Source organism: Grampus griseus (assembly GCF_964374135.1).
Source record: "Grampus griseus genome assembly, chromosome: 6".
NCBI classification, from domain to species: Eukaryota; Metazoa; Chordata; class Mammalia; order Artiodactyla; family Delphinidae; genus Grampus; species Grampus griseus.
Window position 1 is genome coordinate 69,054,988 of NC_139000.1, and position 17,464 is coordinate 69,072,451.

Consider the following 17,464-nt stretch of genomic DNA (forward strand, 5'->3'; position numbering starts at 1 on the left):
AGATTCAGCTGGAAACAGTGATGAACCAGTCTTGTGTTACATGGGTTCTTTGACCTTTTATTTTATTTTTGTAAGAAAATGTACCAAAATGAGTAACAGTGTGATAAAATCGCACCACTTTGGATTCTGCTGATTTGGGATTTGGGCTTGGCTGAAGTTCATCTCTATGCTACCTATACAGAAGTTATTTGCTTAGTTTTAAAAAAGCCGGGAAAAAGGAGTCGGTCTAAAAACAGCTAATTATTTTCAAACCCTAAATGTGTTGATAACTGAATCTGGTTACTGTTTTAATTTGAAAATAGAGTCATTTACAAATTTATTTATTTATTTTTGATGTCTGGTTCTTATTAATTTATTTTGGTCTGTTTCACAAATCTTAATTAGTGAGAGAGATTTGGATATAGATTCTTCTCTATTTCTCACTTTCTGTTTTGGAAAGTTGATCTGAAAACAAAATACACAGTAGAATTATGATTCTAACATTTTTTTGAGTCTATTGTGTATTAGGTACTGTGCTAAACACAGTAACTCAAAAAACATTAATTAACTGCTTATTACATGCCAGGCCCGGCAGGAGGTGAACAAGGCTCAGCTGTTTCCCCCAAGAAACTCGAAAGTGCAGGAGAATAGTGCAGCAGGCTTGGTCAGTGAGGAATCCTTCTTGCTTGAGATACTCCTTCAGTAGTGTGCTGTTGGTACACAGATAGAGGTAGCCCCTTCAGAATGAGATGAGAAGATCTACATCTTGAGGATTGGTGACAGTCCTCTCAGAGCTGGAAGGGGCATTAGAAATTGAGCCTAACTCTGCAGTATGGCCCCTGTACACCATATCCTCATATTCTCATTGCATGGAGTGTGATACCAAGTCGTAGTTCAAGCTCTGTATTCTGAGGCAGCTGCAGGAACTGAGAACGTTCAGTGGCTTCCTCTTGATCTTCCTGGTTCTGAACATTTCTTCCCGAACATTCCATTGTTATTTCAAACTCCTGCATGTTTTTAGAAGTAAAAGCATCCCCTGTCTCATTGAGATGTGTCTTGAGCTGTCACATGGTTGGGGCTACACGCCAGCCAAGCGTTCATTTGGCAGCCGTGTAGCCATCTGTGCCTGTGCGGTAGTGTTTGAGCAATTATTTGGGCAATGATTGCTTTCATCTATTTCAATGAATATTTACTGATTTAAAAAAATGGAAAATTAAATGCGAAAGCCTTGATATCAATGGCAAGGAGCATGGACTTACTACAGATTGATACCAGTCGCCATGATGAAAGTGGCCAATCTTTATCCTTTGTTAGGTACTCATTGGACTTAAAGTGAATGATCAACAACGAAATACAAGTATAAAATCTCAAAACATATATAGGGGAGGGGGAGGGATGAGCTGTGACGGGGTGAGAGAGTGGCATGGACATGTATACACTACCAAACGTAAAATAGATAGCTAGTGGGAAGCAGCCGCATAGCACAGGGAGATCAGCTCGGTGCTTTGTGACCACCTAGAGGGGTGGGATAGGAAGGGTGGGAGAGAGATGCAAGAGGGAAGAGATATGGGGATATATGTCTATGTATAGCTGATTCACTTTGTTATAAAGCAGAAACTAACACACCATTGTAAATCAATTATACTTCAATAAAGATGTAAAAAAATAAACAAAAAACCCCAAACATATACAGATGTGGGAGAAGTGTTGCTGATGATGGTGCCACAGGACGAGGGTTAAGTTTGGATTGATAATTTTTGTGTTTTGTGCTCGGCATGGAGCAGCCCTTTAATATGTAACTTTCATGCATCAGACTTGATTACATGTTTTTAGGATTGCAATATATGCAAAGGTGCAGAGCTGTTTGCGGATGCTGATGAGCTGCTTTGGGAACTTGATCTAACACTGTATATCCAAACCTAGGTTTTTGTTTTGGTTTTTAAAGATTTGCTTGATTCCCTGGGATGCAGCAAGATATAATAGAAAAAAACAATGTGTTGGATTTAGACCAAGAATCATAATACCTAACATCTAAAAAGGGTTTATGTGCCTGGTTCTGTGTGAATTGCTTTAATGGATTATTTTAATTTTTCAGGAACTCTGTGTCAACTATACTTTATAGAGGAGTGGTTAAGCATGTGAACTTTCTTTTTTTTTTTTTTTTATTTGTGGTACGCAGGCCTCTCACTGTTGTGGCCTCTCCCGTTGCGGAGCACAGGCTCCGGAACCGCAGGCTCAGCGGCCATGGCTCACGGGCCCAGCCTCTCCGCGGCACGTGGGATCTTCCCGGACCCGAGTCCCCTGCATCTCCAGGCGGACTCTCAACCAGTGCGCCACCAGGGAAGCCCATGCATGTGAACTTTGACTCACATTCATAGGGTGCACAGTTCATATCCATGCTCTGCTTCTTACATAATTAGGCAGTTAATTTTGACCTCTCTTTGCCTCACATGGTTTTTCATATGAAAATGAGGATAATAATAGTTCTCACGTCATGGGGTTTTGAATATTGGGTGAGAGAACACATGTAAAGAGCTTCAACTATGCCTGCCTGGCACATGGTAAAATTCTCAATAAATCCTGGCTGCTAATACCACTGTATAACCTCAGGCAAGTTACTTCCTCTCTGAGCTCTTATTTTCTCATACTGGAAATGGCGTTAATAATACCTACCTCAGAGTTATTGTGAAGATCCAATGGGATTAGTTACTTATAGTGTTTTGTGGATGTGTGGCACATAGGAGCTGTTTCATCCAACATGGTGTTCTGAATCTCATGTTGTGCTTTGTGTTCATTCAGTGAATCTTTACTGAGCGGGTACTTGTTATATGCTGGGGTATAGTGGTCAGAAAGAGAGTCCAGGCCCTTGCCCTCAGGAGTTTGCATTTCACTGGGAGGTGGAGAGAGAGGCAGCAGAAATACTATATGATGATCGTTTGAGATTGCGACCAAAGCTATGAGAAGGATACAGTAGTGGGTCACTGGGGGTAGGGAGTGGGGAAGCACTTGGGGCTGAGGGGTAGGGGAGGCTCAAGGGAAGATGTGAACAGTGAGAGGAGTCAGCTGTTTAAACAGCAAGGGCACAAACACTTGAGGCTGAGGGGCCTAAGAGTTCCAGACCTGCACATCGAAAGAACTTGGGAGGCTTACGGAGCAAACTGGAGGTCATTGTGGCTAAAGTTCCTTGACTGAGGGACAGGTGTGAGACCAAATCATGTAGGACCTTTTGGCCTTGGTTTGGAGTTTGAATTTTATTACAAAGTGCAGTGGGATGCTGTTGAAAGGTTTTCAGCAGGTGAGTTAGAAGTCAACTATATATTTTGAATGGGAATTTCATGCATTTCCTAACCATGGGCGCTGGTGTCTTATTTCTCTAGCTGGTGACTTACATACAGGATCCCATCTTAGTCTTTGATTACAGATGCTCTACTTATCCCTAAAACTTAAATTCTTTTCCATCATTCGCTTCCCTTGACTGTCCTACATTGTATCAAGGGAGGGAGGAAACACACATTTTTAGAGTATATACCTACTGTGTCAAGATCCTCTTGGCTTTCAGGCTTACTTCATGTTGTTATTTATGCCACCTTGTGAGGCAAGTGGCCCCAGATTTAACCAGTGAGGAAACAGGCTCCAGATAGTAAGTGATTAACCTAAATTTTAACGCCTAGTGGTGGAGTCAGGTTTTGCAACCAGTCTGTTTTTCCTACTCCCTGACCCTCCAGCCCCATGCATTTTTCTCTCTGTGTCAGGTTGCTCTGTCATCATGGTGATAGGGGTGTGTAAGACTAAGCATAATCAAATTAAAGACGTTTTCTCATCTTCACTATGGATAGTTGTAGGGTTTGCAAAAGAATATATGACATTGCTTCACAGTGCCCTATTCATCTTATTCATTTGATCATTTTTAGAGTGGTTCTTCTAACAGTGTGGTGATGATGTTATTTTTGTGATTGTGTCCATTCAGGCCTGGAATCTAGAGATATTCTCCACCTTGGGCCACACTGAGTTAGTTAACAGCAGGGAAATTTACTATCTTCCTATAAAATTCCTTGGCCCATCTGATCTTCAGCTTTCATCAGTACTAAGAGTGTAAGTTAAAATAATTCTATTCCATTCGATATGATTTTAATAATTTAGTTTTCATGAAAAATAAGAAATGAGTTTGGCCAGTTTGCAGCAATCAAAAAAAATGTTGCCATTTAACTTGTCATCAGTCTACCTAATTCTTTTCGAGAGTGAGCGTTTTTATTTTGGTATAAAATTTCCCAGGAGTCTAAAGTAGGAAAATAATAATGGTTATATTTCTCCTTGAAAATGAAGGAAGATTTTTAAATGGTCTAAAGTTAATTGAATCTATCTAGTTAAATTACATTGACCCCTTTTCAATATTACTCTTTCCATAAAGCATTGGTAAAATGGCTAACAAAGTAGTCTTAACATTTCTAAAATTTTTCTAGTTTGTTGCTCACTTAATGACATCTGTTAATGATGGATTTCTATGCTTATAGTGATTTGGGTTTTAGAAAGTCATATCCTCTATTTCTAAAGAATATGTAAGTATTTGAATAAAGATTTTCATAATTTTGGTAACTTTATTCAAATTACAAAATCACATATTCTTGTGAAAAAATTATAAACTAGGAACAAGCAAAATTAAAATTCACCCATAATTTATGTTTTCCAGGCTTTTCTATGTACATATATACCCAGACTACCTGGATTTGAATTTCAGTTTATTGTATGACCTTGGGAAAGTTATCTGTCTTTTCTGTGCCTCAGTTTCTTCTTCTGTAAAATGAGTGCCTATTTCATAGGGTATTGTGAGGATTAAATGTTAATAAATGTGAAGTGCTGAGACTATTGCCTGGCCCCTAGGTGAGAATCACACGTGTGGGGTTTTTTTTTTAACTTTATAATGGAAAATTTCAAACATATATAAACATAGAATAGTATTATGAACTCCAATGTACCCATCTATTATCAACATTTAGACGTTCTTGCTTTACTTATCATTTCCTCTTTTTTTTTTTTTTCCCCTGGAGGGACACTGGTATACTTCAGTTTGTGCCATATTAATATTTGCTAAGAAGTAAATTATTTTAGAGAACGAGTGCGCAAAATTTGAGTCATTTTTTAGGGGAAGAAATACAAATCAAATACCTATAAAACACATTCTGTGGTGTTTTACTAAATTTTAGTTAACTGAATGGCATTAAAAGTAATATGAATACGGAGATTTTAGCTATTCAGATTAGACATTTATTGGTCAGTAAGGTCTTCAAAATGATTGGGCATCAGTTTTATTATAAATATACAGTAAAGATTATTTTGTATCAACATAAAATACTTATTTAAAAATGTACTGAGCAATTTGAGAAATTATTCTTTTGGTGGAGCAAAAATATTTAAAAATTATAACACTAGAAAAAATAATCTCATAAAGGAGCTAATTAGAGGACTTCTTTGAAGACTTAGATTGGATACTGTAAAAATTCTAGAGATAAATCAGTCTTTAGATTTTAAAAATCACTATTTTTCATCTGCATTCCCTTGTATATTTAACATATAAATACATACACATAAAAGACACTTTAGAAAAGATAATCCAAGAATAATTGAAGAAAATATTGTAACAAATCAGGCATTATTGAAGTTGGTGGTTTTGTTTCTTACTTTCATGTTTGGTTCTCCTGGACAGTAATAAGCTCGAACTTGGTATTTCCTGCCTTTGATCTTATTTTAGACTCCCATTTCAGAATCTATGAGTAACTAACATGTGATGTAACTGAGAAGAAACTAAATTGTAAAGGCAAGAATATGATAGCAATTTGATGTATTTTAGTAAATTGCAACCCGTGAGATAATCAGAACTTACAGTCACCTAAATTTGCTCAGCACTTGAATTACAGATCTTAAAATTCCTGGGACATGATGCAGGAATGTGGAGTGTGCTGGTTATGCCTCATGTTACTGATAGTCCAGGGAAACACTGGATTGGGAGTCAAGAAACCTCCCTTGTCATGTGAATTGCTAGGGTGAGTACCTTTTTGTTGAGTTGCTTAACCCCTCTGACATTGTTTCTCCAGTGACAAAAGTACAGAAGGGAGATGCTCTCAGGTCCAATATATTATTAAGGAAGTACTAGCTGCTGCAACAAACAGAGCTCAAAATGCAATGGTTCAAACAAAGTAGGTTTTTTTTTTGGAGTTTCAGGTTTGCAATTCTGCTCTAAGCTATCATTTAGGGCTCCTTCCATCTTGTTTCTCCAGCCGTGTCCTAGAGGCATTGTCTTCATGCACATGATTGAATCTGAGTTGTTGCCAAGACCTGGTTCTGTTGGGAATAGAGTGGAGGAAGCAGGTTGTAGCCTGGAATTGGCACATCGTGTCTGCTCAGATTCCACTGGGGAGAACTTGATCACATACACAGTCTCTGTGGCCATACTTGAGGCTACTAAATGTAATACAGCTGGTCAGGCTACAGTTTTATTAATATAGAAGAAAAGCACAGATAGTGAAGGATAGGTAGCAGTCTCTGCCACGTCTATGCCGTTCCTGCTTTCTCTGATTGACCAAGTGGTTCTGTCATACCAGTAGGTTGACCTCTACCTCGTCTTGATTTTGAAATTAGCGGTGAAAATACAAGTATTTCCTACTCTCAGCTTAATTTAATGATGACTTAGTGAATATAATGATTAAAAATCACTATTTTCTTACACTCACTCTTTAGTATTAAAAACTTTCCATTGCAATTTTCCCATGACATTTCCATTTTTATGAATCATGTCGTTAGGAGGACTCCTATTGTCCTATTAATTTGAGAGCGCAGGAGCCAGTTGGATTTTGAAGCTTTTGAAGCAAGAGCTGAGGTTAAGCTTGAGTTTCTAGCAGGTTTTGGGATATAATAAAGGGTGATGAAACAGATTCCAGCTGCCAAATACTAGAGAGGCTGTGGGACTCTTAGGGACTGAGAAGAGGTAGGTGAGAAGCTAAGTAGGTAGGAGAACAAGGAAGATATAAATATTGGGTGATTGAAAAGTCTTTTTCTTTTTTTCTTTAAGGGGCAAAGTGAAGCAACTAGAAGAGTCTGGAATATACCCCTGAGCCACAGTCTTGATAAACTTATAAGATCAGGTCAAATTTATTGATGGTGCATATCAGCTTTTCTATAAGCCATTAAAAAAAGTAATAAATTGTCAAAATATGTGTTAAAAATCCTCAGTCTGATGGTTCCATAGCTTAACTTGTGGGTGGAAGAAGCTAAGTAAATGCATAACTGATAATTGGAAGAGTTGATAAAGTGTTAGAAAGAAAAAAAGTCCTAGTTGTGTCTCTGAAACAGGGTCCTTTTAATGTGAGGGAAGTTTACTTTTTATCAGTCTGATGATGACTTTGCTTTTGTAGACTAGCTTCCAGAATGTACTCTCTGTAGCCCTGACTTCCACCTACATTGCTGCCCTGAGTCCTTCCTATATAGAAATTTGGTAGTCATGAGTGCTCAAAGTCAAGTCTTTCTCTGTGACCATTGGACACCGGCCCCCGCAAACTACCCTGCATAATCCCTCTGCTAGATTTCCATAGCACTTGTGAATATAATTACAGTTGACCCTAGAACAACATAGGCTTGAACTGCACGGGTCCACTTATACATGGATTTTTTTCAATAAATACTTTATTACAATACTACACGATCAGTGGTAGGTTGAATCAGTGGATGAGAAACCATGGCAGTGGAAGGCTGATCATAACGTTGTGTGCAGATTTTCAATTGTGCGGGGGTCGGCGTTAGATAGATTTTTAACCCCTGTGTTGTTTGAGGGTCTACTATAGAGAGATTCTTCTCTTGTTTTTCAGATTGTATCCTTCATTTGAAGTTTGACACTAAATACTTTTGTGTGATCTATGGCTGTATATTTTTGTATCCTAGGGAAACTATTGAGAAAATTGAAAACCTAAGGTGCTTTATCTATCTGCTGCTCCTTTATTGCTTCTAGAGTGCAATTGATTTATTTTTGGGGAAGTGTTCTTGTGTGGCTGAAACACCTTGGCAGATAAGATGATAATTGCTTAAGTTAAACAAATACTTTGATTCACTTGGAACTTAAAGACCTCATTGAAAATTCTCTTTCTGATTTAGATTCAGACAGACAAAAAAGGCAGTATGACAGGTTGGAGATAAATCTTTTAAAATCAAATACTCTTTTTTTGTAACGTGGTTTATGGAGCATATTGTGACTAAGAATGTCAGGGTAAGACGTAATATATAAATTGTTTTCTTAAATGTATAAAATGCCCAAGGGACGTTGAGATTAAAAATAGAGTAGGACACATGCTACACTGCCAATGCTAAAGCAAAATATATACTCTTTTTGAAATTCCCTAAGAGAATATGATGTTTTGATACCTTGAAAGGTGAAGTGGTTGTGATTAACCTTGAAATATGTCTCCAGCAGGTGAAAGACACCTGCAGTTGGTAGCGCAAGGATAGCAAATCAAGGATGATATCAAATCATATTGCAGCTGTGGTAGTGGTTTTGAGAATGCCTAAGGAAAGATAGTTACTATAGATTTTAAAAACTTACTTATTCTCTAAAGTGTTGTACCGAAATTAGGACTGTCTTTTGTAAGCTTAGGTATTTGTCATCTATACTTAGACAATTTTGGTAAAAACAGTGCTCTTTTACTCCATTGGCCCACCTCCTGGAGACAAAGTCCTCTTTCCGGAGGGCTCAGCTTCTTCACTGCCATAATAAGCTATTAGCCTAACCAGCTGTTTGTCTGGTCCCCAGAGCATTTTGGAATTCCATCGTTCAGGCCTGAATCAGAGTATAACCCCACATTTCTTCTATTTAACTCTCCCACTCTTGACATTTGCATAAGTATATTCTGTGGTAAGTTGATAACCCTCTGCTTCTCTGGATACTCTAAAGTCGACTTTCTATTGAGTTAGGTTAGATCATCAGGAAACTCTGTACTTGGACCCCATTAGCTGAGAGGTTTTTTTTCTGAATTACATGTTATGTTATAACCATGGCTTTCTCCAGTGTTTGTTGAAAAAAGAAGTAACATAAAATTCCGTTTTGCTTGTTATTGAGATTATTGTTTATTATATCACTCTGTATCCCATATAGAAAGCCTAATGTGAGAAATTTCCTTCAGAGTTTAGGGGCATGAAAAAGTTTGTTTTCTATGATAAAGAGAACTTTTTCATCTTTTAGATAATAAGACATGTATAATTTATCTTATTTATGTATTTACCTGTGCTTGGATGCACAGGGGCAATTTGAATGTCAACTGTAGTAATTTTTGTCAACAAATTTTAGAAATTAATTAAATAGTCATTATGTAAACCAGGAGTCAGTAAACTACAGCCCACCTGCCTCCTGTTTTTGTAAATAATGTTTTATTGGAGCACAGCCCTGGTCATTTGTTTATGTATTGTCTGTGGCTGCTTTCCTGCTACAGTGGCAAATCTGAGTAGTTGCTATCTGACCCTTTACAGAAAAATATGAACAATCCTAATGTAAATAGTCACATGGTAGTATGGGTCAGACCAAATGCAATAGCACTGAAGAAATATAAAGCAAGGCGATTGCTCTAAGATGTGGCTGCTTGGGAAAGGCTTAACAGAGAAGATACGCTATGAAGTGAATTTTATCTTTAAATAGTAGGAACAGACAGAGGACATTTTATATAGGAGACAACAGCATAAATAAAATCCCTTAGGAATGAGCAGATTTTTGAGCACATGGGACTATTCTGAAAATGGTTTTAACCAGATTGGAATTAGACAACAGTGAAAATGAAGTCGAATGTGTGAGACTGCTGTTGGAGACTTAAAACCTGGGAATCAGAATTTGCATTTAATCTGACAGGCTATTGAAAACCCACTATGAATTCTTTACAGGGAAATGATATGATGGAAATAGCATTTTAGGACAGTTAATCTGACAGCAGCGTATGGGATGAACTCAAGCATGGAGAACCCCAAGATTAAGCAGTTACTGAAGGAAGCCTAGCATGAGGAACGAAGATGATGAATGGAGAAATGGAGAGGAAAGGTAGACTCTGGGATGCTGGAAAGAACAAAGCTGACTTTGTGACTGACTGGATTTAGAGAATGTTGGTGAAGAAGATTGTGAGAGGAGAATTGAGAGAAGATGCGCTGAAATGGAAACAGTTTTTATGAGAGAAAATATGTGTTTTGTTTTTAACCTCTCCAATTTCTGGTGTTTTAGAGCCTCATGAGAGAGAGTAGGGAAGTGTTTGGAGATAGGGATGAGATGAAGGCTCCAGGAGAGTTTTCATGAAAGAAGCACAAGGCAAAAGGCTCGGGAGCACCTTCAGGAAGATGGTGCTTGAGAAGCAGGGTGGACAGAGGAATTGGAGGAGCCAATAGAGCAGTGTTTGCCAAGGTGTATCCCAGGGGAGGCTGGTTATGTAGACTGTTAACAGGTATTTTTAGAAATAGGTAGGCCATGACCAGATAAGTTTGGCAAACTCTGGGTTAAGCAAAGTTTATCAAACTTCTTGCTTTAGAACCTCTCAGATTCTTTAATAATACACACCATTGTTTGTATCACCAACTAAGATCTGTCTCTCAATTATAAATTCATTTATCCAACTTTCTCCCTGACATTGCCACTTGGATATTCATTAAGCATCTAAAACTTACCTATCCAGTGGAATTCCTGGTCTTCCCTCACAAAACTTATTTCCCTGTCTCAGTTGATGGCAACTCCATCTTTTCCTTTTAGTAAAAAAATGCTATGGTAAGTAATATATACATGGTTTTGTTTAATGTGTAAAATGCCCAAAGGAATTAAAATTAAGAATAAAGTTGCTCAGATCAAAAACCTTGACGTCATCGTTGACCCTTTCTTTCTCCTATACTCTCATCTAATCCATTAGCAGCCACATTGGCTCTGCCTTTGAGGATATCCAGAATCTGACCTCTCCTCACCTCAGTGATTCTATTAAAATCTTACCACTTTTTTTTTTTTTTTCCTGTAGTAGTTAACAGTTTCACTCAGGATAAATACATCTGTCCGTCCAGTGGCCTACAAGGCCTTCTGTGGTCTGGCTTCTCACTGACTCTGATTTACCATTCTCTTCCTCCTTCACTCTGTCCCTGACTCATCTTTTTCCTCTTTCTGGGATGAGTCTTAAGCAGGTTATTAGCTTAGGGCTTTTGCACTCACTGTTTCCTGTGCCTGTGACACTCTTTTCCCAGATTTGTGTGGCTAACATCCAAATGTCACCCTCTAAGGTGACCACCATATTTAAATAGGAAGTGTGTCCATCCCTCACTTCTCATCCACCCCCCTTTACTCTGTTGGCTTTCCTTTTTAAAAACATTTTTTTCTTCCAGTTTTATTGAGGTACAGTTGACATTTAGCACTGTATAAGTTTAAGGCATAGTGATTTGACTTATATACATAATCAAATGATGACCACAATAAGTTTAGTGAACACCCATTGTTTCATATGGATACAAAATTAAAGAAGTGGAAGAGGAATATGTTTTCCTTGTGATGAGAAGTCTTAGGATTTACTCCCTTAACATTTATACATAACATCCAGCAGTGTTCATTACCTTTATCATGTTGTGCACTATGACCCCGGTACTTATTTATCTTATAACTGGAAGTTTGTACATTTTGACTGCCTTCATCCAGTCGCCTCCCCCCGCCTCTGGTTCCAGTTGCAAAATAAATGAGTCACAGGTATGAAATGTATAGTGTGGGGAATATGTCAATAATTATGTAATACATTTGTGTGGTGATGGTAACTAGACTTATCGTGATGATCATTTTGAAATGTTTAGAAATATCAAATCATTATGTTGTATAACAGGAACTAACGTAGCATTGTAGGTCAATTGTACTTCAAAAACAAACTCATAGGGCTTCCCTGGTGGTACAGTGGTTGAGAGTCCGCCTGCCGATGCAGGGGACACGGGTTCCTGCCCCGGTCCGGGAGGATCCCACATGCCGCGGAGCGGCTGGGCCCGTGAGCCATGGCCGCTGAGCCTGCGCGTCCGGAGCCTGTGCTCCGCAACGGGAGAGGCCACATCAATGAGAGGGCCCGCGTACCACAAAAAAAAAACAAAAACCAACTCATAGAAAAAGAGATCAGATTTATTTTTTTCTATTGTATCACCTTCTAAAATATTTCATGTATTATTTGGTTTTTTGTGTACTCTTTGAATCTTCAAGATGGCAATATATGTCCCTACAAAATTCTTTTTTCCTCTCGAGGAGATCTCTATCTTGGGTTTCCCAGGCACACACTTTGGGAAATCCTGTTGTGATGACTTATGGAACAAAAGAGAAGAACATTTCAAGAAAGGTGAGATTAATACAACGGGGAAGTTGAAGAAATTTTGACCTGCTTAAAAGCTAAGGAGTAAATTAGACAGGGGACATGGTTGGCAGTCTTAGAACATGTTGTTTCAGTGCTGTGAAATGTCCAATTCAAGGGACTTTACCGTAGCAAAGTTTAGATGTTGAGGAAGAAAGGTAGTATAAATTATTTATTCAGGGAGTTGGCCTTTGGAAGAAAGGGAGGACAATAGTGAGAAAGCGCTGCAGGTTCAAACCAAGAAGCTTCCATTTTTGAGATCAGGAAAGCTTGGTTTTGTTGCCTGTTATTTTTATAAGGTGACTTAGAGAACAGTACTGACAAGCTTTTTTTTTAAGTTATACTGTAATAAATAGGTGGCCTAAAGCATCCTATTTTTTAGAGTGGTGTAATTTGCTGGGTTCAGTGCTCCATGGGAATTGGATAAATTGGGATCCTTGGGAAATCTTATTAGTTCTGTGCCTCCACTTTGCCACCTGCCCTTCTCCATGATTTTGTTTTTGTTGTTGTATTTGAGAGCCCAGTAGGAGTCAGAGGGGTGTGATGTAAATATTAAAAGTTGGTGCTAATTGCTTGCTTGTTCCTCTTTCAGAAGACACAGGATCTGTTTTGATGTGTGAGTTTCTAGGTCATTTCTGTACTTCCTGAAAAAGCTCACCAATGCTTCACACTTGTCACTAACAGTTGGATTCATGATTAAACGGAAGCTTGTGCCAGAGTGAGGCATAATTTAAAAATTTTGTGAAAGTTTGATTCTTTCTTCCTCAGAAGTTTTGATCCACAGAAGAATTAATTTCTATTTCAAATGTGTGGTTGAACTTTTAAAATCCTGTTATTTAGGCTTGAACTTTTGGATTTTTTTGTTTGTTTCTGTGGAGTGAATTCATCTGTTTCAGGATTTGCTCTAATGGGAAAAACTAAGAGCTGTTGGGCATTTTTAGTTTATTTATCAGTCATGGCATTTGAGGGCTGAAGTGGTTAACAGGGAAGGGTATGCCAAGGGATTGCTCTGCAGAGCCCTGTGCTTTATGTCCATTGTTGTCTTTGGAATGAATTACTTTCATGTTATTTGACAAATAGTTGGTTTGAACTCCGTTTCCGGACTAACAAATATTCTTTTGTTTTGGTTACAGAATCTGCTTACGTACATGTGAGAGAAGTAAAAATGTCAGATGATATCAGGAAAAGGTTTGAATTTCCAAATTCTCTTATCCAATCACAGGTAATTTTATTTGTTTGTTTATGCTTCATGGTAACAAACAAACATTTTTGGTGGATTGTTAATTGAATTTTATATTTTTAACATTAAATATTTTTATTCTTCTGTGTACTGAAATATATATTAATAAACAACTTTTATATCAGTTAATTTGAAAATTTATGTATGACATAGGAAAGTAAATATTGAAATTGACCAATCTCTGCTTTCATTTATGTCATACTTTTCTTCTTAGAGGTAAAAACCTTGATTAACCCTTGAATATATATTTTTTGGTCTGTAATTAATTATTGGGAACAGAATTAAATGGTTATACATCTACAAAGTATGAGAGATTAATGTTGAAAAAGGTATATTCTACTGCAGTACAACATTAAGAATAAAGATATTTATAATAATGACATTCAATAGGTAAAATACCCTGGATTAAAAAATTGGATCTACATGCTAACTCAGGTAGAAGATTGTGTTAATTTATTTTAGAAGAGCTTTTCAGTTATTAGGGTTAAAACAGAACTGATTTTCTGGTTAGCCTTCAGCTAACTAGAAGCATCCCTGTTAATCAAGGTACCATAATAGCTACCATTTTTTCTTGTGAGAGTAAATCTAAGGGGCCAGCAGAAGCCTGCCTGAAGACTTACCAACGTACAGCGTCTTGGATACTTTCAACAGTTACCTTCGGAGATGCCTGCTGTGGGAATTGACTTAGCTGGGTAGTGGGGAACCCTTCCATGAGGAGTAGAACACTCCTTATGCAAGATTCCCTTCTACCTGACTGGGTTGGAGTCATATCCTGTGCAGCACAGGTGCTTACCATGAAGAAGAAGATGAATGCTTGGAGGATGCTGTCCACAGTTTTTATTTTTCTGTACCTGGAGTCCCTTTATTAGCATAGATAAATCAAGAAATGCCTATTTGTGTTGCTGTTACAATTAAGTGAAAAGTGTATTGTCTAGTGTACGATATCTAAACTGTTCTGTTACGGAAAACTTAAGTAGCAGTATAGGCTGATTGATACTTGGATTTTGTATTTTAAAATCAATTTAGGCTATATTCTCTGATTTGTTAGAGAGATAAATTGGAAGGTAAATTAGAGAAATTGAATTTGGTGGGCAATGGGGGGATGTTTTATCATTAAGCTTTTTTCTTTTAGTCCTTTTTCTAAGTATGAACAGTAGCTTTTTTTTGTCCTTGTTGTGTTTCATATTGGTTTCATTAGGTTCTTGCAACTGTGCCCTGTCCTCTGAATACTTCTTATTGTTCTTCTGTAACCACTGCTCAGTGTTAGCACCATATTTCATTGATTCATACACATTTTTTCACATTTTAACATCTGTGAAATTGGGTTGTACCTAGTAATTGATGGCAGCGGTCATTATACAGTTGGTATTGCCTGCACATTTATGAAGTTGGCCATGATTTTCTAAAAGAGTCTGAAAGAGCTCTTTCATTAATATAAAATAAGAAATTTAAATTATAAGAAGCACTGTATAACACAGATTAGTTGGCAGACTTTTTTTCTTTCTTGATGGTACATAAAATAATGGTGCATCTCGCAGTTGATGGCCAGTTACATTCAATGAAATATGGTATATTTTGTAAACAGGAACTGAAACTATTCACTGGTCCTCAATTCTTTGTTACTATCCCTTTAACAAAGAGGTAAGAGACAGTTCATTCATCTAAACTTAAAATTCATGTGAATGTGTGACTTGTATTGTAAAACTTAGACCGTCAAGCATTGAGGTCTGAATTCAATTCCAATGTGTGAAATACAAAAGGAAATGAAGGAGTAGGTGCTTTGTTTTTATTTGAGCTTTTCGGGAGACTTTGCAACACTGACAGGTATTCATAGTCTTTTCAGACATTGGTCTCAAGGGCAGGCTGAACAGTTGTTGCCGAAGCAAAGTTTCTCCCAACCCATACATAGCATGGCTGTCATTGTTGCTAGCCTGTGGCTCTAAGACAGCAGTGCTGTGTGGTGCTGAAAAACTAGGAGAGTGGAGTTGAGGTGATGGGAAATAATGACATTTACGTATTTATGGAATCAGCTCTCCTATAAGAATCTTAGTTTTAATTACTGGCTTTTTGACCAAAGAAGATATGGAAAAATTTTAGAGATTTATGAGTATGAAAGCTTATTAAGGGGCTGAAACCTATGAGAAACCAACAAAAAAAATTAAATCATAGAGCATAGAGGAAGGAGAATGGTCATGGTGAGGGGAGGACCTGTTGGTTCAAATCTGTGTGGGCCATAATCATGAAGATGGGGATGACGATCTTCATTAAGGGCATGATGAAAAATGATGCGTTTCATTTAGCTGCGAAGATGATTTTAAGAATTGTGGAGTTTCTCACTTTTCTCATGCTTTAATGGATTAAGCAATCTCAAATTACCTTCTAATACTAAGTGACAGCAATTTAAACTGAAATTCCAGCAATTTTCTCAACATCTGTGAACAATAGTTTGCTTATTGGGATAAAATGTAGGATAAAATGCTTACCTTGAGGGTTGTTAATGAAGATAAGAGATTATGTATGTGGAGTGCCAATACAGTGCCTTCTACAAAGCACACACTATGAATGGGAGTGATTGGCATACCACATCAACTAGTACTGCTATTAGTTACCTTCAAATTCACTATTGAGCGAGAACTTCCAAGGGAATGTATTCATTAATTTTGTTTGTTTTTTTAGGCTGCAGGTCATCTTATTGCTGCAGTTCTAAAGGAAAATGTTTTTTCAGAAAAGATCCACCAGTCCACAAACCAGGTCTGTCTTTAACTTTGTGCTTTAGTTCTATTCAGATATTGCTGCTAGCTGGACTGCATAAGCACTTCTTTTGTTTTCCTCACAGTTCAGGTCACTATAGAAATGATTTTGCCTTTTTTTGTTCATTTGCCATGATTTTCTTTTTTTTTTTAAATTAATTAATTAATTTATTTATAGCTGTGTTGGGTCTTTGTTTCTGTGCAAGGGCTTTCTCTAGTTGTGGCAAGCGGGGGCCACTCTTCATCGCGGTGCGCGGGCCTCTCACTATCGCGGCCTCTCGTTGCGGAGCACAGGCTCCAGACGCGCAGGCTCAGTAATTGTGACTCACGGGCCCAGTTGCTCCGTGGCATGTGGGATCCTCCCAGACCAGGGCTCGAACCCATGTCCCCTGCATTGGCAGGCAGATTCTCAACCACTGCGCCACCAGGGAAGCCCGCCATGATTTTCTTTTAAACTTTAAAATTTGTAACAACACTCCAGGAATGAGATATGGAAGGGGTGAAGGGGAGTATTCTTATGACTATTAATGAAAAATAACATGGGTGGAAGGAGGGTAGGCATGCTTTAGAGAAGGCTGATAGAGTTACTGCTGAGGGAATCTTTTTGTTTAATGGAGAAAGTGAACATAGTGGCTCTGTTTGGGTGTAGGAGATTTCTCATGCTTTAGGTATAGCCCCAAATATGCGTTCTAAGTCGGAAAGGTCATCCCCTGACAGGAGGAGCTGGAGGAAAAATTCTGTGCCATTCATAGAGCAGTTGAATGCTAAGAGTTGAAGCAATGCCAGCTTACTGACATATTTACCACTTGGGTTTTGGTTGACCAGTGTTGTATTTTGACATGCTGATTGGAAGCTCTGCTTAAGTAGGTCCTCTAAGGTCACTCTATGGAGAATATAGGTGATGGAAATAAGATTTTTTTTTTCATAACAGAAATAAATTGATTTCCTTTCTCTCACATTCCTTTTTATTAGCTGCTCCAAGTTACATCTCTTCACAGCTTCTGCTGACATGTTGAAGTCAATGTAGGGGCATACTTCACTAATTGGCATTTATCTGGTGTTTGTATGTAGTCATATAAATTAGGTTTTCTGAGAATTCTGATCTTAATCCTGCCGATAATCACATTATG

The 17,464-nt window shown here is 37.8% G+C and overlaps 1 protein-coding gene across 1 annotated transcript in view; it reads left to right on the forward strand.

Moving 5' to 3' along the window:
* The window catches only part of FOCAD (focadhesin), a 312,127-nt gene that overhangs the window by 13,897 nt on the left and 280,766 nt on the right, over positions 1-17,464 (forward strand). Inside the window, exons 2-3 of the mRNA XM_082656700.1 lie at positions 13,478-13,566; positions 16,261-16,335. Coding sequence (XP_082512826.1) covers positions 13,510-13,566; positions 16,261-16,335 — 132 coding nt within the window. The 5' untranslated portion in view covers positions 13,478-13,509. The remainder of the gene's footprint in view (positions 1-13,477; positions 13,567-16,260; positions 16,336-17,464) is intronic.